This window comes from Vulpes lagopus, chromosome 5 (genome assembly GCF_018345385.1).
Source record: "Vulpes lagopus strain Blue_001 chromosome 5, ASM1834538v1, whole genome shotgun sequence".
Lineage (NCBI taxonomy): Eukaryota > Metazoa > Chordata > Mammalia > Carnivora > Canidae > Vulpes > Vulpes lagopus.
Genome location: NC_054828.1, coordinates 24,730,196 through 24,754,908, shown reverse-complemented (window position 1 = coordinate 24,754,908; position 24,713 = coordinate 24,730,196). Strand labels below are relative to the sequence as shown.

General features: G+C 44.0%; 1 protein-coding gene across 6 annotated transcripts in view; it reads left to right on the top strand.

The window, feature by feature from the left end:
- IL1R1 (interleukin 1 receptor type 1) overlaps positions 1-24,713 on the top strand; it is a 72,340-nt gene that overhangs the window by 16,490 nt on the left and 31,137 nt on the right. The window contains exon 1 of one of the 6 annotated variants that reach the window (XM_041753979.1): positions 19,540-20,166. The exons of 4 other annotated variants lie outside the window; for them this stretch is intronic. Coding sequence is in view for 1 of the 2 variants with exons in the window: in XM_041753971.1 (XP_041609905.1) it covers positions 20,813-21,082 (270 nt within the window). In the remaining variant the exon portion in view is untranslated. Of the gene's footprint in view, positions 1-19,539; positions 20,167-20,265; positions 21,083-24,713 lie in introns of those variants that run through there. One more of the 6 variants, XM_041753971.1, reaches the window with a different exon arrangement.

The following is a 24,713-nucleotide window of genomic DNA, read 5'->3' as shown; positions in this document are numbered from 1 at the left end:
TTCCTCTGGTATGTTCCTTGCTTATTTATTTGTGTAGGTGAGTCTCACTTTGTGACTTGGGCACTTGAGGAGGCTTATTGCGTGTTTAATGTGTGTCCAAGTCTGTTTGGCCTCTCAGGGATGTGTAATATGGGCTTCTCGGAAATAGCCTTTGTGAGTAGAGGGCACTGCTGGGCAAAAACATTTACTCTGTTCCGAGCACTTGAGTTTCAAGGGTTATTCTCACTTATTAAGACTTTGTAAAAGGGCCAAAGCTGCTACTTCCTGGAAGTTTTTCATCAAAATCAGTACTCTGGCATGGTAAACTCTTCGCAAAGTATCAAGAATATCTATCTATTATCTATCTATCTATCTATCTATCTATCATCTATCTATCTCTATATCTAGATATATATATATATATCTAGATACAGACACACACACGATAATGAACAAGTGGGCATGAAATAGAGAAGAGCCAAATCTTGCAAAAACCACTGACTCTAAGGAAAAAAAAATCTGATAAGAATGTCAGCTAGATGTTGATTACAAGCAATAGGAGCTGGCAGCGGCAAGAGCCATTGGCATGTTTCAATGAGTTAAACTTGCTCAAGCAGAAAGGAAGAAATTTAGTCAACATTCACAAGTGCCTCTGGGAACCTAGGGGCAAGGAAGCAGTCTGACTCCTAGAAGGGCTGAACCAACCTGAGGGGTTTGTCTCCCAGCATCTGAATGAGTCCCTTCTCATTTTTTTTGTCTCCACTGCTCGCTTTTCTTTCTCAAAACTGAATTTCTTTGCTTCTCTGGTTCATTTGGAGGGTGTCCACTTTGCATCTCCCAAAGGAGTCTGAAGGAGAATAAAACCTTTGTTTTGACTCCATCCGCGACATATAGAAATTAGCTCTGTGTATTTCAGGCTTGATACAAAAGTCTTGGGAGAGAGTTTAGTGAATACTCTCGACCCAAGCATCCATGGACGAGAGTATTTCCCTAGGCCCACACCTATGGGCTGGAGGTGGGGTCAGAGAAGTTGGTTTACTTTCCTGAGAAACAAGGGTATGCTATACCCTGAGTAGATACCAACTTAAAGGCATCTACATAAGTACAGAAAGACTGAATATAGCCTTGAGTTAAGTATGCAAGTATATTTAGTCTATTTTCTTAAGGTGGCATTGCGTCCCAATCCAAGGTGTGTTGATTCAAAGGATAATATAATATAATGTCAAGTTTCATAGGTCAAAGACATTTAACCACAGGTATACCAATGCCATGCTACTCTTGTTACATTTCAAGTTGTGTTCTTTGTGTTGTTGAGAAAAGCATTATGAACCCCACTTTGAGAAGCAAGCTGAGTTTTCTCATAAGTACATTTAGCTTCTTTGGAATGAAGTATTCCCAGAATTCCATGCTGAAAGCAAATCTGAGTACATCAAAGGCACATTTACCACAATGAATGGTAAATTAAAGGGCCAGGAGAAATACTTCACATATGTGCTTTCCACATATACTTTACATATATGCAACAATAAAATGTTACGGTTTAAGATAATGTACACTAATAGAATTCTAAGAAAATATAGAAATATGAGTGGAGTGTTTTATGTGTATCGTTCTTAGTTGATAGAGAGCAAGGAAGGGAACTTGGAAGAAACTATAGTGGGAGAGAAATTGGGGGAGAGGATGGCAAGGGGGAGGGGGAGAGAGGGGAGCTTTTTGAGCGAGGTTGTCTCAGTCTCAGATGCTACCCCCACTATTGAGCAGGGAAAGGTTTGACAAGGGTGATGCAGGAGATGGCAGAGTGGCCACCCTCATAGCTCTCGAGGCTGAGGCTGGGAGGATCTCCTGGAGGCTCTTTCCCAGCTACTCCCCAACTATCTAGAACCTACTGATCACTTAGCAAGTGTTGTGTTCTCCCTGAAGAGAAACTTGATAGGAAAACCACAGTAGAAGATTTACCCTTGCAACTTCATTGTCTCTGCATAAGGGAATAATTCTGAGCTGAGATTCAGTTTGGCACAATGTTTTATCCTTCCTTGGTCATAAGTCTCAGTAACATTATTGTTTCTTGGATTGAAAGCAAAGGGAGTTGGGGGCAGTCACAAAAGTGAGTTCAGAATTAAGTCACATTTAGCAGCTAGAATCTGCCTGGTGGCATGTAGGTGAGAAATGAGAATAAGGGAGATGTTTAAAAAGGCAAATCACAAAATCTTAAGAACTTTCAGCCTCCCTGTGGCATTTATGGCTCAGAAAATTCAGCCAACCTGGTTGGGTCAAAACTTTCTCATGGTCTTGGGTATAATATTTCAATATAGGGCTCACAAGGAAAGCTGAGAGGATCTATCAGGGGGTGGGGGTGAGAGGCTGCCCATGAAAAAAAAGACCTCTTTTGTGACGCTTTGGATTCTGCAAAACTTGGAATTTGAAGTGGTTTTCCTAGAAGACTTGTCATTGAATAGGCCACCAACTGGGATGAAGTCAAGGGTGAGCAAGGAGACACCAAGGACAAGTCAAAGATAGTAGTGATGTCATCTCCAGCCAGTAGCTTTGATTTGAGGGATGAATTAGGTGGTTTTGATCAGTAGTTCTTGACTTCAACGGACTTAATGCTCTTTTTCTTAAAAAATATTTTAGAATTCCTCTTTACTATCCTACAATAAAATTCACTGATAACATATCCTATCTACACGTGATAACACAAATTCAACTATGGGGAGCAGGGGTGGCTGGGTGGTTCAGTCGGTTAAGCATCCAAATCTTGATTTTGGCTCAGGTCATGATCTTGGGGTCATGGGATTGAGCCCCATGTCCAGCGCAGCTTGGATCTGTTTGAGATTCTTTCTCAATCTCCTTCTGACACTCCCTCTGCCTCCCCTGTAGCCCTCCCAAATAAATAAATAAATAAATAAATAAATAAAATCTTTAAAAAATTTTTTAACTAGATCACCCTAATTGTAATGTGAAGGAGAAACATCACAGTTATTCCAGATTCAATTGGATGTGTCATACATGGCTGTGACTGAAGTGGAAGGCACAAAGGACCTGTCAGATGCCTGCAGTGAGACAGAGATGTCTGTAATGTGGCAGCTGCAAATGCAGCTGGAACGTGTCTGTGGAAACTGTCCCCAGAGATTCACCTATTGTTAGATGCATTGCCTTCCATCATGAGATTTTCCCAGTGGTGAAACATCTTTTTTCAAGTTCCAGAAAAAAATAAAGTTCTAGCTCCCCTTGATTTTTGTGGTAGCTGCATCTCTGGAAAATTCAATACATATTAAAATGGCACCAAAAATTACTCTGTTTCTGTGAAAAACAGAGTTAGGCGCCAGACTCAAACTTTACCCACATTCTGGTGGGATATTTGAAAGTTTTGTAGGATGGAGGATGTTCTGTTATATGGTGCTGTCCTGGGTGTTACAGAACCCTCTGTATCCCCCACCTTCTGTCCACTAAAGTATCCTTCCAAACAGATAACCCTAAGTACTTCCACCTAGATTTAAAACTCCCCTAGGGCATGCTCCACCCCTTCAAAGACCCATTATCTCATAATCTCAGGTTGGAAAAGCCCTTGGGGGAATTGTTGGTTAATAGGTGTTGATCTAGGGAGCAGTTGGTAGATCCTTAGTCATACAGATTTCCAGGCACTATCTGTGGTGAGATTCTGCTCAGGAAGTATGGCTCTAGAATGCCCATGAGACACTGGTGCACAGCCAGGTATGGAGCCCCCTGACTCAGCCATCTCTCCATCTGATTCATGAGGCCCTTTTCCCATATCTAGTTTTGAAGGAGGAGGGTTTTTAAAAAAAATTTATTATTTATTTATTTATTTATTTATTTATTTATTTATTTATTTATTCATGATAGACATAGAGAGAGAGAGAGGCAGAGACACAGGCAGAGGGAGAAGCAGGCTCCATGCAGGGAGCCCGACGTGGGTCTCGATCCCAGGTCTCCAGGATTCCGCCCAGGGCTGAAGGTGGCACTAAACCGCTGAGCCACCTGGGCTGCCCAAAGGGGGAGGGTTTTAACATCAGTTCTCTTTCCAGCCCACTTATTATTCCGCATGCAAGCCCTGAATTGGAATGGTGGTCTAAGTTCCTATGGAAATCCCTTTTCTGGGTCCTTCCCTAGTGCAGTAGCTCAGGAGATGGTTGATTGATGATTTGGACTTCAGCCTTCTCTACTGTGCTCATTCCCATGTTCAGACACCCTGATTTCATCAAAAGTGAGAAACACTTTGCTCCAGGTCTCCATAATGTGAAGTCCCATTGGCTGAGTCCCACCTATCCTTAGAAGGATCCAGGACGGATAAGTTGTCTTCATGCTAACTACCTGCATATTCATGGCTAGTGCCTGGTGAGACAATACAAAGATGGTTGAGAGAACTATAACTTGTGGAAGAGTTAGGGCAATGAAGATAAAATATTGTTAAATGAGAGGGATGAAAAATACTGAAATCAAGCATACAAGAGCCTGCAGCATTAAGTGACTCATTCATTCATTCAGTAAATAATTGAAAATGCACCTACTACACTTTAGGCTTTCTTCTAGGCAATGGTAGTACAACAGTGGACAAAACAGACTCAAACCCTACCGTCATGGTGCTGACATTGCTAAGACACATAGATGGTTAAGAAACAAGATCACAAATAAGATGGTATGTGCTCTGAAGCACCGGTAGGGACTTCAGATAGGATACGGATGTATGTGTATCCTCATGTGTGTGCACATATGCATGTAACGTCCAAGAGCTTGGGCTACCTCTTTGGCAATGAGGTGAAGAATTTCTTTGGCAACAGTGATTTGGAGTTTAGTAGTGTAGAAAGAAGAGGAAAAAGATATTGCGGTTGTCAAGACAGGAAATGATTCAAGTTTTGGTAGAACTTTTTAACAATGAAAAATGAAGAGAAACAGAACAACTTTGGCATGGCAATAATTGAATTTCTGAGTTTACGTAAGGAATGTTGAGAAATTTCTGGTTGCAAACTGACCTTCTGTTTGTTTTAAGTGCCTCATTATCTTTGAGGACTGCTTAGATTTCAGTGTCTGATAGTTCCTCACGATATTGACAGAATTCATCATCCTATCACACAGGGACCAAGTTCTTCTACATTTCACACTTGGTAACTCTAGACTTGAGTGTTTGTGCAGAAATATCTGACTTTTCAGTTAGATTAGTGTTTTTCAAAGTTAGGTTAGTGTTTTTGGAATGAGGAATTTATCAGCTGTGGTGATAAGTACCTACTCTTTTAACCAGAAATACTAATGTACTCTTTACCAGAAAACTCCCTATTCAAAAATGACATCACATTAGGAATTTATGCCAAATAAAGCTTCTGTAATATTTGCATGTTATTCAGTTAAAATACTATCAGGCACATTCATTATCTGTGATTCTGTGATTTTCTCAATAACTCTTTGGTGTAACTGAGCAGGTATTTTATTTTATTTCATTTATTTTTTTTTAAAAAAGACTTTATTAATTTATTCATGAAAGACACACAGAGAGAGGCAGAGACATAGGCAGAGGGGAGAGCAGGCTCCCCATGGGGGAGCCTGATGTAGGACTCGATCCAGGAACTCCAGGATCATGCCCTTAGCCAAAGGCAGACGCTCAATTGCTGAGCCACCAGATGTCCCTGGGCAGATATTTTATACCCATTTCACAGGTTCAAAGATCCTGAGTAAGTTACCCAAATTTAACTAATGTATGGGAAATAATGATCATCTCTACAATTGACTATATATTAGACAATATTTAAATGTTCTTTATATATTAACTTATTCAGTCCTCACAATAACCCAGTAAAGCAGGTACTATTAGTAATATTATTTTACCATCAAGGAAACAGAGAAGTTTAGTGACTTGCTCAGCACCACAAAGCTAATACATTATTGAGTTGGGATCCAAGCTATGGCAGTCCAGCTCCATTGTCTACACTTGTAACCACTAAGCTGTTCTTCCTCTAGTTGTAGAGGGAGAATATTTTAGGATTTTTTTACTTTATAAGCAATGATACCACAAGAGTGACAAATGGCAGGGCAGTGAAAGGTCATAGTGTGAATGGCAAAGACCATCAGCTTTGGAGAGTGGATTGAGTCCCTGTTGGGTTATTCCACTCACTGGATAATCTTAGGCAAGTTCCTTAAGCTTCCTGTTTCTGTCTAGAAAACAAGGGGACAGTGACAATGTTCATAGTGTGGTGAGCATAAGCATTATGTCCTGTTAAAGCATCTAACTTACTGTCAGACATGTCATAGGAGCCTGATAGTTAACACATTTCCTTCCTTCATAAATGATCAATTATTCTTTTTAAAGATGTTATTTATTTATTCATGAGAGACACACAGAGAGAGGCAGAGACATAGGCAGAGGGAGAAGTAGGCTCCCCATAGGGAGCCCGACGTGGAACTCGATCCCAGGACCTGGGATCACTACCTGAGCCCAAGGCAGAAGTCACCCAGGTGTCCCATAAACAATCAATTTTTTTTTTCCATAAACAATCAATTTTTTTTTTCCATAAACAATCAATTATTAGGCATGGGCCAGATGCAGAGGAACATTACGGTGAAGTAGATTGGAAGCAGCACTGGCAATTTTTCAAACCTTCTAAGAAATTCAGGATGGGACTTGTACCACCTAAAAGAGCAGTTGAGATCTCAGTGATGAGTTAACACTCAGTTCCTTCCTTGTGGGTGAAGCTTATAGGGACTGGTGACCTGTGAGTTATCATTTCAAATTCTGGGCAACAGATGAAGCAGGTGGTGTTGGAGGTGATTCTCCCTTCTGACTTCTTGATCTGCCCTTCGTCCTTGTTCCTGGGAAGACCCTTCCATGAAGTACACAGGGGTCTCTGTAAGGTTGAAAAAGCTTTAGGTAGAACAGAGATTCTCAGATTTGTGGGCTAAGAACCCCTTTGTTCTCTGAAAAATTATTGAGAACTTTAAAGAGATTTGTTTATGTGGTGAACTTTATTGATTAGAAATTATTAGAAACTGGGGATCCCTGGGTGGTGCAGTGGTTTGGCTCCTGCCTTTGGCCCAGGGTGCGATCCTGGAGACCTGAGATCAAATCCCACATCGGGCTCCCGGTGCATGGAGCCTGCTTCTCCCTCTGCCTGTGTCTCTGCCTCTCTCTCTCTCTCTGTCTCTGTGACTATCATAAATAAAAAATAAAAAAAATTAAAAAAATACATCATAAAAAAAAGAAATTATTAGAAACTAAAACAAATTTAAAGATAAAATTTTATTGGGCACTGGATGACTTGGTGGTTGAGAGTCTGCCTTTGGCTCAGGTCATGATCCTGGGGTCATGGGATTGAGTCCGGCATTGGGTTCCCCGCAGGGAGCCTGCTTCTCCCTCTGCCTATGTCTCTGCCTCTCTCTGTGTCTCTCATGAATAAATAAATAACATATTTTTTTAAAAATTTATTGATCATTTAAGAATAAAAATAAATTCATTACTTATTAACACAAACAAAATTTCTTTTACAAATATATTTTGAAAACAAAACAAAAAAATAAAAAAGGAAACATATCATTGTTTTATGCTGTTGTGGAAATCTCCTGAATACTTGGCACAACAGAGAACAGATGAATTCTCATATCTGCTTCTGAATTCACTCTTTGAGATATACATTATATAGTTTCTGGAAAACCCACTGTATACTTAAGGGAGAATGTATGTGAAGAAGATACATACCGTCTTTGAATCATTATCAAAGTGGTTTTGACCTTCTGGGCCTCTAAAAGGATCTCAGAGACCTTGGAGAGCCACTAATGTAAAATATTTTTTCTCTTTAACAATTTTTTTTTTGGAACACTCATAGAATTTCCTCTCAACTTCTTCCTCCTGTTACCTGTATTCAATCAATCACAATTGCTAGTAATTCTTCCTTTGAAATTCTTGGGTTTGGCAATGCTGGAGGTAGATAACTTGGTTCTTGGGACTTTATATGTCTTCCTTCCTCCTTCCTTCTATCCTTCCTTTCTTCCCTCCCTCCTCCCTTCACTAGTCTTCCTTTTCTACTCCCCGTTGAACAGCTTTGGTCTCTCTGCCTCTGACAATTGCCACACTGTCCTTAACTTGACATCATTCACAATTTAGTTCCTTCTTCAAAAGTCTCGGTCTTGGCTAACATTTATTAATTCTGGGTTGTTTTATAAATATTTCAAAAGCTTTTCCAAACAAAATTGGAAGAAAAAAAATTTGAGATGTGTAGAGAATTTTAGACATGTTCATGGCCAACTGCCATAGTTATGAACTCTGGAAACTGTGTACCTAAGTTCTATTGCCAGCCAAGATTGACGAATAGGGTCTGGATTTACTTCTCGCCACAGGCAACAACAAAAAACTGTATAAAATATACAAAACCAGGGTTTTTAAGATATCGGACATCAGCCATTGAAGGACAGGGACCCTTGAGAGACAGGGTGAAAAATGAGATGAGCCCTATGATTGCTCCTGCTTACTGATGTGAGAAAGCTTTCAGGCTATGGAAGAGTGTCCAGCCACGTGAATAGGGAAGGGAAACCCATGCAGAACTCAACAAACTGCCCAGAAAACTGAATTGAGAGAGCCAAGGGCCAAGGGAGACCAAGGTGGCTATCGTTCACAGGATGGATGCTGGAGAGGGGAGATCTTCAATGAGGAAGAACTTCAAGTCTGCAGGGGGTCCCCCTTAAGAATTTAGCAGAGTATGGATGAGCATATGTGTGAGGGAACTGGCTGAGGCCAGAAAATGAACCACCCTACAGGAGTAGATGAAACAGTAGATAGCATACAAGGCTAAGAATAATTTCTGTTCCCACCAGCCAGAATGGAGAACTTGCAGGCATTTGGTAGAGGACGACGATCTAGTGCTTCAGCAGTGGCGTGAAATGAGCCCCATGCTGAATGCTATAAAGACCTGCCTAAGGAGTCATAAAGGCAAAACCCACTTTCAAGAACTACAATGCATCCTCCAACTCAAAAAACCCAGCATCCAACAAGTTAAATTTCATGATGTTTGGCATCTAATAAGAAATTACAGAGATTGCCAAGAAATAGAAAAATAAGAAGAAAAATCAATTAATCAAAACCAACTAAAAGCTAACACAGAAGTTAGAGTTAGCAGACCAAGACATTCAAACAGTTATTATACCTGCATTCAATATGTCTAAACCAGTAAGTAGAGAAGTGGAAGATGCTAAAAATAAATAAATAAATAAAAAAGACTCACTTCTAACTTCTAGAGATGAAGACTGTAGTGGCTGAGATCTAAATATCCTGGATGAGATTAACATCAGATTGGACATTGTCGAAGAATAGATTAATGAATTTAAAGACACAATAATAGAAACTATCAAAATGAAACACAGAGGGTAAAAAACAAAAACATCAAACACACAAAAGAACAGAGCATTGGTGAACTGTAGGACAATTCCAAGCAGCCAGATCACATATATTTGAAGTCCCTCAAAAGAAGGAGGGGTTATGAAAGAAATATATTAAAACAATGGCCAGAACTTTTTCCAGTTGGATGAAAATGACAAACCCATTGATTAAGTTGATCCCTGAGAAACCCAGAGAAAAATACATTATGTTCTGTGATAATCAAGTTACTTGAAACCAGTGGTGAAGAATAAAACTTTAAAAGCAGTAAGTGAAAGAACACAAAGGAGAACAAGGATGATAAGATGGCAGATGTCTCACAGAAACAAGGTAAGCTAGAAGACTTTGAAGGATTGTCTCTAAAGTACTGAAAGAAAAAATACCATCAACCAAAAATTCTATACACCATGAAAATATCCAAAAACAAAAGCAAAATTAAACTGATTCAGATGTACAAAACTTGAACTCATCACTGGCAGACATATACCACAAAATATTAAAGGCAATCCTTTAGGCAGAAGGAAAATAATGACGGAGATCTGGAGCTATCCAGAGGAATAAAGAACCCTTGAAATGGCAATGAAATTCTGACTTAAATTTCATTGAAAGAAAATCGACTATTTAAATAGAAGTAGTGATAGTGCTATGTGAGGTTTATAACATATATAAAAGTGAAATGAATGACACACATGGCACAAAAAGCCAGGCAAGAAAAGATGGGACTACAGTATTGCAAGTTTCTTTTTAAAAATTGAATGAGAGTCGACATACAATATCATATTACTTTCAGGTATACAATATAGCGTAATGATTTTATACATTACAAAATGATCACCTTTACCCTCTGTCACCATATAAAGTTATTACAATATTATTGACTATGAACCCTGTGTTGTACTTTCCATCCCCATGACTTATTTATTTCAAATTGGAAATTTGTACCTCTTATTCCCCTTCACTTGTTTTGCCCACCACAACCACTCCCCTTCCCCTGTGACAACCATTAGTCTGTTCTCCATATCTCTGAGTCTGTTTCTGTTTCATTTTGTGTTTTAGATTTCACATATAAGTGAAATCTTATGGTATTTGTCTTTCTCTTACTGACTTATTTCACTTAGCATAATATCCTCTAGGTCCACTCACATTGCTGCAAATGGCAAGATTATATTCATTTTTATGGCTAAGTAGTATTCCAATATATATATATATATATATATATATATATATATATATATATATATATATCACATCTTCTTTATCCATTCATCTATCAATGGACACTTGAGCTGTTTCCATATCTTGCCTATTGTAAATAATGTTGCAGTAAACATAGGGATGCATAAACTTTTTCAAATTAGTGTTTTCATTTTCTTCAGATAAATATCCAAAAGTAGAATTGCTGGATCATATGATAGTTCTATTTTTAAGTAAGTTTCTTACATATGGAATGAAATCTCATTTGTGGAGAAATTTTCAGCACAAAATGCCTTTCAAAAAAGACAGAAGAGTGTTGGGGTGCCTGGGTGGCTTAGTTGGTTAAGCATCTGACTCCTGATTTTGGCTAAGGTCATGATCTCAGGGTTGTGGGAATTGAGCCCTGCTTGAAGCTCTGTGCTGAGTGTGGACCCTGCTTAAGATTATCTCTCTCCCTCTCGCTCTGCTCCCCCCTGAAATAAATAAATAAATGGGGAGAAAAGTGTAAAATCCATGACCTTGGCCTCCACTGTAACCTGAAAGAGAAAAAAAAATTATACCCAAAGCAAGCAGAAGATCAGAAGTAATAAGGATCAAAGCAGAGAGCATGATGGCATAGGAAACAGAAGTATAATGGAGAGATCAATGAGACCAAGAGCTGATGCTTTGAGGAGTGCAGTAAAATTAACAAACTTCTGGCCAGCATGATCAAGAATAAAAGAGAAGACAGAAATATCAATATTGGGGCATAGGTAACATCCCTGCATTACACTACAAATATTAAAAGGCTAATGACAGAACATTAAGAATAAAATTATGCTAAAAATATTGACACATAAACTGGATAATTCCTTTGAAAGACACAAACTGCCAATCTCACTAAAAAAGAAATAGATGACTTGAATAGCTTCCTATCTATTAAAGAAAGAAATTGAATTTGTAGTTGGAAGATTTTCCCAGAAAGAAAACTCCAGGCCCTGATAACTTCCCTGGTGAATTCTTCCAAGCAGCTAAAGAAGAAATAATACCAACTCTGCACAGACTTTTCCAGAAATTTGAAGAGGAATAAATACTTCCCGACTTGTGAGTTCTCTCCAACTTTTTGAGGTTAGTATTACTTGGATATCAAAACCAGATAAGATATTACAAGAGAAAATAACTATAGACCAATATTCCTTATGGAGAAAGACATAAAAACTAAACAAGTACTGGTAAACCCATTCCAACAAATGTAAAAACGCTAACACATCATGGCCAAGAAGTCTTTATCCCAGGAATGCCAAGTTGGCTTAGCAATAGGAAGTCAATAAATGTAATTTACTATATTAATAAAACCAAAAAAGAAAAACCATGTAATGATCTCAACAGATGCAGAGAAAGCATTTGACAAAACCCAACATCTACTCCTGATAAAAATTCCCAGAAAATTAGGAATAGAAGTGCACTTTCTCAACAGGATAAAGGGCACCTGTGAAAGATCTACTGCTAACATCGTAGACTAAGAGCTTTCCCCTAAGATTAGGAACAAAGCAAAAATGTTCACTTTCCTCATTTCCATTCAGCATGGTATTAAATGATCTAAAAGTCAAGAAAATAAATAAAAGTCATCCAGATAGGAAGAGACTGTCTTTATGTGCAGAAAACATGGTGGTTGACATAAAAAAATCTTATGAAATTAATAAAAAGCTATTGGAAGTAATAAGTGAATTTTGTGGATCACAAGATCAAAATGCAAAAATCAGTTGTATTTCTATATACTAGTAATGTATAGTCAGGCATCAAGATTGAAAAGCCATACACTTTACAATCAATAATATCATGTCAATATTATCGATATTATTTTCATATCAATAATATGAAAAACTTTGGGATAAATTGAAAAGAAGATGTACAAGATCAGAGTGTGAGTTGGCAGTGATAGGGGTGCTGTTCTGCCCTTGAGCCCACAGTGTGCTTGACAGTGTTCTTGCCATGGTCTCCTCTCCCTGCCTTGCCTGGCTTGGTTTTCTTTTTCTGCAAATACTATTTCAGAGTCTTTCCCAATTGCTGGCTTTTCCCAGGTCCTCCAGGTACCTACCTTGTTACTCCCATACATAGAGCAGGGAAAAGTGAAGAAAGTGCTCGATACTTTCTAAGCATTGTGTTTTATTCTTGACTTCTCCTTTTCCTGGGACAGCACAGGGGTAAAACTCTCTTCCTAGGACACGTAGGGCTTTCCTTTGTATTCAAAATCTTATGCATTGGGACCTGTTTCTTATTCTTAGGAAAGCCTGGGTTCTGGGTGCCACCTACACCTCTTCTCCTTGGGCACCTTCTCTGAGACTGTTTTTCTGTGTCATTATTTTGATGTCCAGATTGGGAAATCACCAAGTTACTTGATAAGCACACAGTTAATATGTCAAAGCAATAGGGCAAAGTACTATAAATGATTTTTTTTTCTTAGAGAATAACAAAAAGGAATGACAAAAATGTAGTGTGGTAAGATTTTACAGTGCTAACATAACTGTATTTTAAATCTTTGGTCTCCCTCTATCTCTCTCTTTTTTTTTTTTTAAATTGAAAAGTAATAAATGTCCTGTTGCTGATTTTATGACCTTGTGACTGGGGATCATGGAGTTGCCTCTGCTAAAAATCATTGTGAGTGCAGCAAAAGTCTGAGGTGACATTTACCATAGAGAAACCTCTCTGCACTCTTCTCCTTACCTGGTCAGTTGACTACTTCTGACATTCAGGGTTGTATATGAGTATTTTGGGACATGTGATGGAGAGATCTACCCCCCCCATACGTGGTTCCTATCCTTGATAGGAAGGTCTTACATTTATTTTTATTAGAAAAATAAAAAATATAGATAGGAAAACAATTATGGACAAAGCATTATATTGATGAATGTAAAGTAATTACAATAAAATAAAAAATGAGCACAGAAAATATAGAGAAAACGTGATCTGGTATGATTTAGCTGAGCAATGGAAGATAGACTGAATAATGACATGGTTGATCAGAAGGAAAGAGGAAAGTGCAAAGAAGATTCTTCCTTAGATATAGATTTAAAATGAGCAGATTATTTATTTTGGATGAAAACTAGCTTGCAGGAGAAGGGCCCCTGGTCCAGAGGCCTTGAATTGTCTAGACTCTAGAGTAGCAATGTCCAACATTGCTACTCTATATGGTATGTCCAACATTGCTACTCTAGAACACTCTGCAGTGATGGAAATGTTCTGTGGCTTCCTATCCAATATGATAGCTGCTAGTAATGTGTGGCTATTGAGCTCCTGAAGTATAGTTAGTGAAACTGAGGAGCTGAGTTTTAAATTTTATTTAATTTTAAATAATTTTAATAATTTTATGATTCTAAAGGTCACATGTATTGGACAGCACAGATCTAGAAGAATACAAGGACCCAGCTCCTGAGAACTTTGCATAAGTCACACTTAAGGAACCTCCTGTTTCTCCTGCCCAAAGTCTTGTTTAGTCTGGATCCTAAATCTTTTATGCCATTTTTTTTGGAAATGATATTATAGGCTTCTACTATTGTCACTCTCAGGAGGACTCAAAGCCCAGTAGCACTGGCCTCCTATTAGGACAGCAGGTGTAACTATCCTGGAGTAGGAACAGCTCAGCACTCACCACCCAGGCTCTTAATTCAGTGATTTTCCTATGAGGATGCAAGAGGCAAAGAAGGAATCAACGGGATTATGGACTCTTCTCCCAACCTTTGGACCCAGGTCAGAGAATTTTCCTGGCTCCCATCCTCTCTCAGGGCAGTCATGTGTAACAGTAATTACTGATGGATATTAATCTACTTGCTGTTGAGTTGTTACCAAATTGTTTGTTGTGAAGAAAAACAAAAGAATGGAATGGATGTTAACATAATCTTGGGACATTAAGAAAATGATTCAACAAATACAGCGCTCTCGAGTCCGGGGAGATTTTCTTTTGCTTGTATCGTCAGAGGTAGTGGCCTGCTCTCTACTTTTTCAAGTACCTTTGTCTCTAGAACCTTATATTTCTCCTGGGCTGCTCTGTTTCTTGAATTGAACAACAATACTAGAAACTATATCCTTCTTGCAGTTAGCACTTGCTGAAAAGTACAGGTTGTACTCAAAATAGCATATTTAAAGCTAAACCTGTTTATCCCATAACTCTCATTTCCTTTTATTTGCTGGTAAGATAGTCATAATCACAATCTTCAGGAAGTCTGTAACTGGGCAGTGGCCAGAGGTGATGCCAGAGAAGGGAGGATAGGTATCCTTTTAATTCAAAGAGACCTTGCATGCTCCGCTAACTCTGTATGGTAGGGGACAGGCCAACTGAGAGTTGTGACACATTCCTGGGTCGGGTCATTGCTTTGCTTACCTATTATTGTGCTACAAACTCAGTGACTTAAAACAACAATGTGCTATTTTGTTTGTCATGGTTCTGGCATTGATGGGACTCAGCTGGATGGTTCTCCTTTGGGGACAGTCCTATGGATGTAGGCAGATAGTGGCTGACCAGGATTGGCTGGCTTAACACCCAAAATGGTGCTCTCTCATGGTGGTAGTTGGTTCTGGCTGCCAGCTGGGATGGAGTGCCTCCGTGTGACCTCCATGTGGTTTAGAATTTATAATAGTATGGCAGCCTCAGGATGGTAACACCTCTTATCTGACAGCTTTGACCACCAAGAGTGAGTGTTTCAGGAAGCCTAAGAAGAAGCTGAAAGGTTTTTGATGATCTGGCCTCAGGAGACCCAGAAAGTCAATTCCGCTTCATTCTATTGATTGAGTAAGTAGCCAGACCAGCCCAGATTCAAGGGGAGGGAAATTAGACTTTACTTCTTAATTGGAGGAGAAGCAAAGAATTTGTAGCCATCATTAATCTACTATAGCGATCATATTAAAAGGGAACCATTTAGAGAAAACAAATTGGCAGTAATGTTTGGAAAGATCGAGAAGAATTGAAAGGCTGCAATACGAACGCTGGATTTTGGAAGGTGCTTGTGGAAAAGAAAAAGTGACAAAACACAGAGACCAATTACAGAAACTTGCAGAGAACCAAAGGTGGTGGGACTGTGTAGGAAATACCAGGAAATGCGTTTAAGGCAGCTAGTATTTTTGTTATGTTTAAAGATGAGTTTAAGGAAAGCATTGCTTTTGTCACATGTCCATGTCACATGTCACATGTCACATGTCCATGACTGAGGATGAAGGCTCTAAGGGGCCCTTCTTGGATAATGTGGGGAATTTGGTAACGGCTGCATTTTGGATGATGATGGCTGGTTTGGTTATTGGTGCTTTGACTTTCATGTGTTGCATCAACCATCAGATCAAGATCTGGCTCATGAGAAAGAGGCCACTGGTCTGGTTCCTTTAGGGGCAGCTCTTCTTAGAAGCCGTTATGTCTTTGGGTCTCTGGAACTTGCTGTGCTGTTTCTGTGCTGTTAGCATGGAAAAAAAACAGGTGCAAGAAATTTCTTGCACTCAATGGCTTTCACTGAGCAAGATTAAAGCTGCATTAGAACAAGAAGTTGGCAGGGCTGCCTTCCTCGTCCATCTCTTTGGCCTCCTCTTATAAAGGAAGTTAAGAAATAGTTTCTTGCCCGAGGCAATTTTATGATATTCTACACTTTCTCTTCCACTCCTATCTCTAGTTTACATGCAGCTTTCTGACTGGTAAAAGTCTTGTAAAATCGGAGGAATCTGAATGGAAAGATGATCAGAGAAACTCACATAAAACTGCTTAGAGAAGTGGACTTAGAGAAGTGGATGGGTGGTAATAAGAGACACAGATTGAAAAAGTGGTTATTTGGAGGTCAGGAGGTGGAAAATGTGTAAAAGGAACGAAAAACGAGGTTGTAGAAGGAAGTCCATGTAGGACAGTGGTTTTTAAATCTCTCTCAGGGAACACTGTGGTTCTGTGAGCAGTTACTGGCAGTTCTATAAATAACACAAAATAGGCGTAGCAAGAATCACAGAGGCCCTGTGTGCAAAGATGTAATTTTATTTTCCACAACGGAAGTCAATTTAGCTCACGGATCCTTGTTTCCATCTCTAGCGCCAGAAAAAAAATCTCTCCAGCAGAGTTGCCTCGTCTCCACTGGCTCAGACTCCATCTCCTCCATTCAGGATCCTTCCCTTCGCCAACCCCTTTTGTCCTTTGAAGAGTAACTGGGGTTCTTTGGGGGCGGTGGAGGTGAAGGACGTGGGCTGCTGCTCATGGCTCGTCTGGGGAGGGTTTCTGTCTATAGGTCATCCTCTGGACTTAATGACCCCAGCTTGGATCATGTTTGTCCCGGTGTCCCCAGCTGCAAGGGCTGCTCTCACTGGTGGCCTTCTTACCCCTTAGCAGTCCCTTTCGAGCGGCTGGGGACTCTGAACACAATGGGAGTGTTGCGTCACCGTTTGTGAAACAGCCCATCCTCCGACCCAGGCAGTTCTACTGTGACAGCTGCCCCTTGGCACAGACCACTCTGGACACATGGCTTTGCTATGACACTGAAGATCTCCAGGTCTTTGTTTCTTGTGCATTATTAGATACTCTTCTCAAAGAATGTCCTATGATTTGAGCAGCTTGACAAGAGGGGCACACACTGAAAATCCCCATGGGATACAGTCTCTCTCTCTCTCTCTTTTTAAAGTAGGCTCCACGGTGGTCCAGCGTGCCCTATGTGGGGCTTGAATTTTATGACTCTGAGATTGATCAAGACCTGAGCTGAGATTAAGAGTCGGACACTTAACTGACTGAGCTACCCAGGGGCCTCCAAACTGTTGGGGGGATATGGTCTCCCAAGAAAGGTAGTCTGGGGGTGGCAGACAGTCAAGTCTTCCAAATGACAGCAGTCTCAGAGACGGGAGGATAGGGAGGGAGACACACTCCAGAAGGTGTCACGAGACTCTGGATGTTATTTTTGTTTCTCATTAATTTTTGTCAAACACATCTGTCATCACCTTCCTGAAGGGATATGGCTCACACGCAGGTACACCCTTGCATTCAGAGCATCTGTGTGGTGTTGAGACCAGAGTATGTAGGCCTGACAACCTCCACCTCATGGGTCTTCAACTCTGGGATGAGGCAGGACAGGTGGACACATGAGCTACCTAGGAAATGAAACAAAGGGAAGAGGCAAGTCAGGGAAAGTAGTCAGCACGGCTGAGTGAGGGAGGAGGTGAATTTAAGGTGCTAGATGGGACCGTGGTTATAGTTGAGAAGAGAAGGTCTTCAAAAACCCATCCTCATAGTATAGAGGAGTATTTGAGTGTCTTCTCCGAGTCTATGGGCCCATGTGTGTAGCAGGATGGTTGGGGTAGTGGTGGGTGGGAAGCATCAGAATATAAAGAAAAAAAAAAAAACCCAAGGAAAAGTGTAATTTTAATTTCTACATTATTGCACAGACCAATTTTACTCTCTTTTTTGTAAACTGTTTAAAAACCTTTACTATATAAATGGCAAGATATGTTTATGTTCACCAGCACTCAGCCTGGCTGGCTTGTTTTAGCTTTGATTACCACTGGGGACACAGGAGCCGAAGTAGCTTCAGGTGGAGGATTCACAGAAAGGGCATCACTATGGGGGCTTGAAGGGACAGTTGTTCCCAAGCCTGGCTGCACAGTGGAATCACCTGGGAGTTTTGATAACACTGACACTTGGGCCTCAGCCCCAAAGATTTTTGTGTGATGGATCTGGACATCAGTGGTCCAGATTTCTCTCCTGGTGATTCTAAGGTTTCAAGAACCACCACCCTAAAAAGGAATACTAAAGAGATGGGGAAAAGCTGATGAATTCTCACAATACCATGTTACTGGTCCCAGAGTTGAGTGTGTTCCTTGGAGAAAGAGGAACCAGATGCAAACACTGGAACCAGATAAATTAAAAAAAAAAAATAGAGAAATTGTCATCATATCAATCCACAAGGCAGCATTAGGATTGATGAGTTATTGCTGCTAATTTCTCTATCTGGGCCACCTGAGGCCAGGGTTATCTCAATTCTTGGGGTTCTGACCACGGCTATCAAGGGATGGGTTAGGGAAGCCAGGACCTGCCCAGCCTGGAAGGGATACAGGAAGGGGGTGTGCGAGTTCTGTTAGGAAGGAAGCAATCATCATTTACTCAACGTGTCCTCGGAGGAGGATGGCTCATTAGGCGCTCAAAACAAGTCAACAAGTCCTGTCACTTGCTGGAGGTACGGCGCGTGGAAAGGGAGGAGCAGCTTGCAAGCCCCTGGCCGCTGGGCGTGGAGGCCCAGCCGGCTGCTGCCGGTACCCAGCGTCCTTCCCTCCCCGCACCAAGGTCCACGTGGGACCCTGGCCACTCACTCAGTTTCCCCGAGGGCCAGGCCTCAGGTGCAAAACGAGCGGATGGGAGTAAGTGGGTTTTACGCTGAAAAGGATACCTGGTGTGGCCGAGAAGCCTGGTATCAAGACGGTACCACCTGTAAGCTGCTTCTGCCCCGGGCACATAGCAGTAGCAATATAATAGCGGGGGGACCCCGTGTCGTATCAAACCGGGGCCTGGCGCTGGCTTACCGCATTAGTATCTGTCCTCTGCCCACGATGTGGGTGCTGCCCTGACCCCTTTTCACAGAAGAAACGAAGGTACCAGGAAGGTAGTGGGTGCGGCAGGTTCGCAGGCCAGGGAGGGCCGGCGGGGGCTGGGGGGGCTCGGGGGCTCGGGGGGCTCGGGCGGGGGCCGGGGGCTCGGGGGGGACTCGGGGAGCTCGGGGGGCTGCGGGGGGCTCGTGTTGGGGGGGCTCGGGGGCTCGGGGGGGCCTCTGGGGGGGGGCTTCGGGGGCTCGGGGGGCTCGGGGGCTGGGGGGGGCTGCTCGGGGGCTCGGGGGCTGGGGGGCTCGGGGGGCTCGGGGGCTCGGGGGGCTCTGGGGGCTCTGGGGGCTCGGGGGGCTCGGGGGCTCGGGGGCTGGGGGGGCTCGGGGGGCTCGGGGGCTCGGGGGACTCGGGGGGCTGGGGGGCTCTGGGGGCTCGGGGGGCTCGGGGGGCTGGGGGGCTCGGGGGGCTCTGGGGGCTCGGGGGCTCGGGGGGCTCGGGGGCTCGGGGGCTCGGGGGGCTCGGGGGCTCGGGGGCTCGGGGGCTGACCGCCGACACCGTCCTGCGCTTGGCTGGGGAGCGGGGCCGAGAGCTCAGGGGCAGGGCGCGAGCTGCAGTCGCCAACTCGTGCCCGGGGCCCCGCAGTCGGGGGGGAGCCCGGCCGCAGGTCCAGGGGGCGTCCCGGGTCACCCCGGGTGGGGCCGCCGTGGCCGCCGCTCCGCGGTGCGGGGCGCCCCGGGCCCGCCGAGGATGCGCGGGGCAGGGCGGCGTCCAGGCTCCCCTGGGCAGGGCGCGGGGCACCGGGCCAGCTCGCTCCCGCCCGCGCCCGGCCCGGCCCGCCCCGGCGTCTCCGCCCGCCCCCGTCCGTCCGTCCCCGCCCGCGGCGCCCGAGCCCGAGCCGAGGCCGGAGCAGAGCCGGAGCGGAGCCGCCGCGCTGCAGGGGCCGCGCCCGCAGTCCCCCCGCGCCAGGGCGCCGCGGCTCCTGCTCCGGCCCCGCGCGGACCCCGGAGCCCAGCCGAGCGCGGGCATGTGACCGCCGCGCCCCCTCCCGCGGCCCGGAGCGCCCCCCAGCGCCCCCTCCCGCCGCCCCGCCGGGCCCCGCCCAGGTAGGAGGCCCCGCCGCGCCCACCGCGCAGAAAGCGCCCTTCCCCAGTCACCCCTGCGTGTCAGCTCGTGGGAGGAGGTGGCGGCGGTGACATCTGCGGGGATTTGGGGTGTTTTTATTCCCGCGTGAAGCCGGAATAAGGGTTGTTCAGATCCTTTGGGGGGAACTTGCCGGTGGTCCTGGAGGGTAGTTCCAGGTGTGTGTGTGTGTGTGTGTGTGTGTGTGTGTGTGTGTGACTCGCGTCCACGCCTTGGAATCTGGCCAAGTTCAGCTGGTTCGGGAGGGCCCCGCTCGGGGGTTTAGGCTCCGAGGGGTCAGTCTGGCCAACAAGATGAGGGACCCTGGAGGGCCTGTACAGTGGGGGAGCTGACTTGCCCGCCCCCCAGGGCTGCCCTGAGTGTAGCTACAAACAGACGCCAGGCGGACACCCGTGCACAACAGGCAGGTCCAGTACTCGGCAGTTTAAAAGGCCCTCTCCGTTTCCCTTTTATCCTCCCAGCAGTCTTGGGAGACACATGCTACTATGACTTCCCTTTCAGGGCAGAGTGAAGCGGAGGCGTAGACAGGGTTACTAACCTGGGGGACTGGCACCCAGAAGGAGGGCGACCCCTCTGGACTCCAAACCTATGCCTCTGCTTTAGGGCAGGATGGCTCCCATGGTCAGTGCCTACCAGGGCTCTCTGGCCTGTGCTGCGGAGGTGGTGTGGATTCCCGCCCGGGCATCTGTCCGCAGTGATTCTTGGTGGCAGGAGATGCTCAGCAGATGGGCATGTCCCAGGGTTTTAGCCTCACAGCGTAGGAACCCAGTAAGGGATGTCTGGGCCACTGATACCATGGAGAGAAAGGTGAGCCGAGATCCATCCACCATTGGAAGGTGCTTTCTGGGTTACCCTGGCTTGGCACCAAACTTCTGGAAGGTGAGTATATAAAATGGAATTCCATGATTATTGGTGAACTGCGGAGAGCCGGGGGATGCGGGGTGAGGGGAGTGCTGGGGAAGTTTGCTGCCCCTTTTCCCACCCAGCTTACTGTGTACTGTGGGCATCTTTTTCTCTCTTGACTGCTTTTAATTTCTTATTTAGAGTCCTATTTAATATTTCATTTACTATTCTATATTCACATCCTGTATTATGTTTTATGCTAGACAAAAAGGCAGGGCCTTTGGGATGTGGAACCCCTTATTTGTTTTCAGCCTTATTTGGCTAGCTGCCACGTACTGCGTGTGGAGCATCACTTGCACCTGTCCACCCTGGGGTAGCCTCCATGTAGTTCCGGAAAGATATTTGACCTGAATTCTCACATGACCTTGGCATGGCCAAACTAAACCTTTCTTTTTAAATAGGCTCTGCTCAGCCCTGTGGGGCATAATGTGGCAAGGCTTTCTTTATGGCTTTTTTTTTTAGATAGTATCTTTTGAGTAATTCTTTTACTGTTGGTTAAACACTGTTAGATACACTTATTTATTTAACAAATGCTTATTGAAATGTCTACTCTGTGCCTGGTACTGTTCCAAGTACTGAGGGTAGAGCCATGAATGGGATAGATTAAAATCCCTGTCCTCTAATGGATATGAATCTTCTTGGTTGAAGTTCCAGGACAACTGCTGTCTTCCTGCATAAGGGGGGTCTCTGAACTTTGTCTCATTGAATAGAGTGTGGGCACCCCGGCTGCCCACAGGCAGGACAGCGTTCAGGGTCTCCAGTGGAGAGGGCAGGAAGGTAACGGACACAGAGACAGCTCCGTGGTTCCTAAGGATTGGTAGGGGTGCCGAGATGTACCCTAGGGCTTGGCTGTGCACTTGGAGGGAAGATGGAGAACGTGTAGTTGGGATGCATCAGTGGGATACGGTGCGTCCACCTGGAAACAGGTAGAGATGTTGTAAACAGAGCATCTTATTAACCAACGTGGCAAAGCTGGACAATTGCAGTGAACTACCATTGCACAGGGGGTGGGGAAGTGCAGAGATTATGTTACATGACGGACCCACTGTGAACTTGTTAGTTGAAGGACAGTGGTCATGGGGGGGACGCTCATAGGCTGTTCCCCCCACCCCCAGTGATGTTCCCCGTCTGCTGCTGTGTGCAGGAACTGGGTTTGTGTTTTCCTTTCTTTGAGGTTTTGAGGTTGTCAGGAGGGCTTGTAGGATCTGTGCTGTCAGCAGCTTTGTTCCTCGCTCCCTCCACCCTGCCCTTGCCTGCTGTGACCTCAGGAAATGCTTCCGAAGCCTCCTGGTCATGCTCAGCACTTGGGAGTATGTGGAGGAGCCCTGGTACCAGGGTGATCTCACCACGTGTTGAAGGGGGCTGGGGTTCCGGAAGGTCCCTGGTCACCTACATACCTTTGAACTCTGCACTGTCTCCCCTTCTCTTACACGAGGCAGAGTAGTGGAGGCTTCCTCCTCCACCCCATTCCTCCTGTTCCAGAAAGGATTTATAAGATGCCATAAATTAAAAATAGGATGAAAGAAAACCAAGAGTGGAGATGAAGTGGCGCCCTCAATGAGCCTAGCAAGGTGTCAAACGTAAACCTTCATGAACTCTAGATTTGCAAAGTTGCCAAGTGGGGCTGCAGGTGCGGCAGTAAGCGGGTGCCGCAGCCTTGCCTGCACCATAGCATCACCTGAGGCGCTCTGATGACAAATGGCAGGACTTGACCACAGACAGAGCAAACAAACTAGCGTCGCTGGGGATGCGCCCAGGCACTGGTGTTTTTAAAGCCCCCAGGTGGTTCTCACGTGTAGCCAAGGTTGACAACACTGATGTACTTTCCTTTCAGTGGTGAGAGAAAGGAAACCTGGTGGTGCATAGCTGTCTGTGTCTTCAAGATACAAAGAAGTGCTCAGGAGAAGTAAAAAGAATTCCTGATATGGAGAAAAGTGGGACCTTTCCTGTGGTGCAGATCCCCTTTCAGGAGGTGCAAGGGCAATTTTAGGCTGTCTCTTGAAATGATTCCCCATTGCAAGTGCAGTCGGGTAACGGAGTTTCAGCTGGACTTAGGGTGCTAGTAGGAGGTGGGGAAGGTGGCCTGTGCACCCCAAGTTCTGACATATGGCTTCCCAAACCAGAGAAGGTAAGGACCCCAGCAGATACAGCCCATGACTGCTGACCCTGAGTTAAATCAAGAGTTACATGCTGTCACTTAGATCAGTGCTTGTCAGCTCATTCAGAACCCCTTACCCCCTTTAATGCAAATACTTGCAATTCTAAAATGATATAATGAAACTTACCTGCAACGTAATTTCCAACTAATCCGTATACTAGCTCGATGTAGTAAAGAATCACAGTGTGGATGGATGCTTAGGCAGAGCTAAACTGGAACCCAGTGTGGCTGCTAAATGTGCTATATAGACTAGAATGTAGGGTCACAGGGAATGGCTCCAAGTGTGGTCTGGAACAGAGGTATCTTGGTGGGGATCCAAGTACCACTGAATGATGAGTGACTTTTGCTCACGGTCTAAGGTCTAAATGGTAGTCAAAGGTAGTCTTGTCTGTTTTCACAGTAATCACATTCCTGGAAAATCCAGTATATATGAAAAGTGTGCCAACAATATATGTTTTATGTAAGCGTAGGATAGAGTTAGGCACAGAGGCTTGGAAGTCATGCACAGTCTTTACTTTGCAGAACTGCTTTGCATTGTACTGAAAGTCAGTCTACCACCAAATGCTTCATTTTGATCAAAGTATCCCCTCCTCCTTACTTTCACAAGTGCTCCCTTAGCAGCCAGACTGACCCCTTTGAGAACCAGTGCATTCCCCATATCGCTTGGTCATAATGCCAAGTGGGCGCTGACATAGCAGGGCACCGATGGGGTGTAAGCCAGCCTTCCGTGTGCACTCATGTTAACTGTTAAAGGGTTGTGTTGGTGATGATAGAAACCAGAATGGTGGGCCATGTCCAGTCAAGGGTGGCTAGTAAGGGACACAAAGGAATTTTAGAGAAGGGTAGAAATGATCCATGTCTTGATGGGGTCTTCCTGGTGGATTCAGTTGTCACAGTAAATGGAATTATACACTTAGGTTTTACTGTGTGTGGCACTGTATGCGTATTATAGCTCGGTAAAAAAAAAAAACAAAAACAAAAACAAAAACCTCAGAGGAGTGAGGACAGAAAAATTCTTATTAGAGAATATCTAGTCCCAAGTTCATTGTGGAAAAACAGACACTGTGATAAAATCCAATCCAACCACCCAGAGAACCTGGCCCATTCATGCTTGCGGCCCTCTAGTGATGGTAATCCTGTCCCTCTGTGCCTTATTTTTCCCTCTGCTGTGAAAATTCACATGAAACCACCAATCTGGTGGCTTTGTGCCTTGTCATAGCTGAACAGCTTAGACTGCATAGCAACACCTGAAACCTCTGGGGCTATTTTTACTTTATCTCCAAATCCCTGTGCACGATAGGCTTTGATGGTTAAAAAATTTCCCTTGCCTCATTTGTGTGAGTAAATAAACCAGATGAATCTGCTATGAGGCAGGCTTTTGGATCATCTGATAGGAAAATTGCAAAAATTTCAGTGTTTCTCAGGCTTTCTGAGATGATGAGTGTTTCT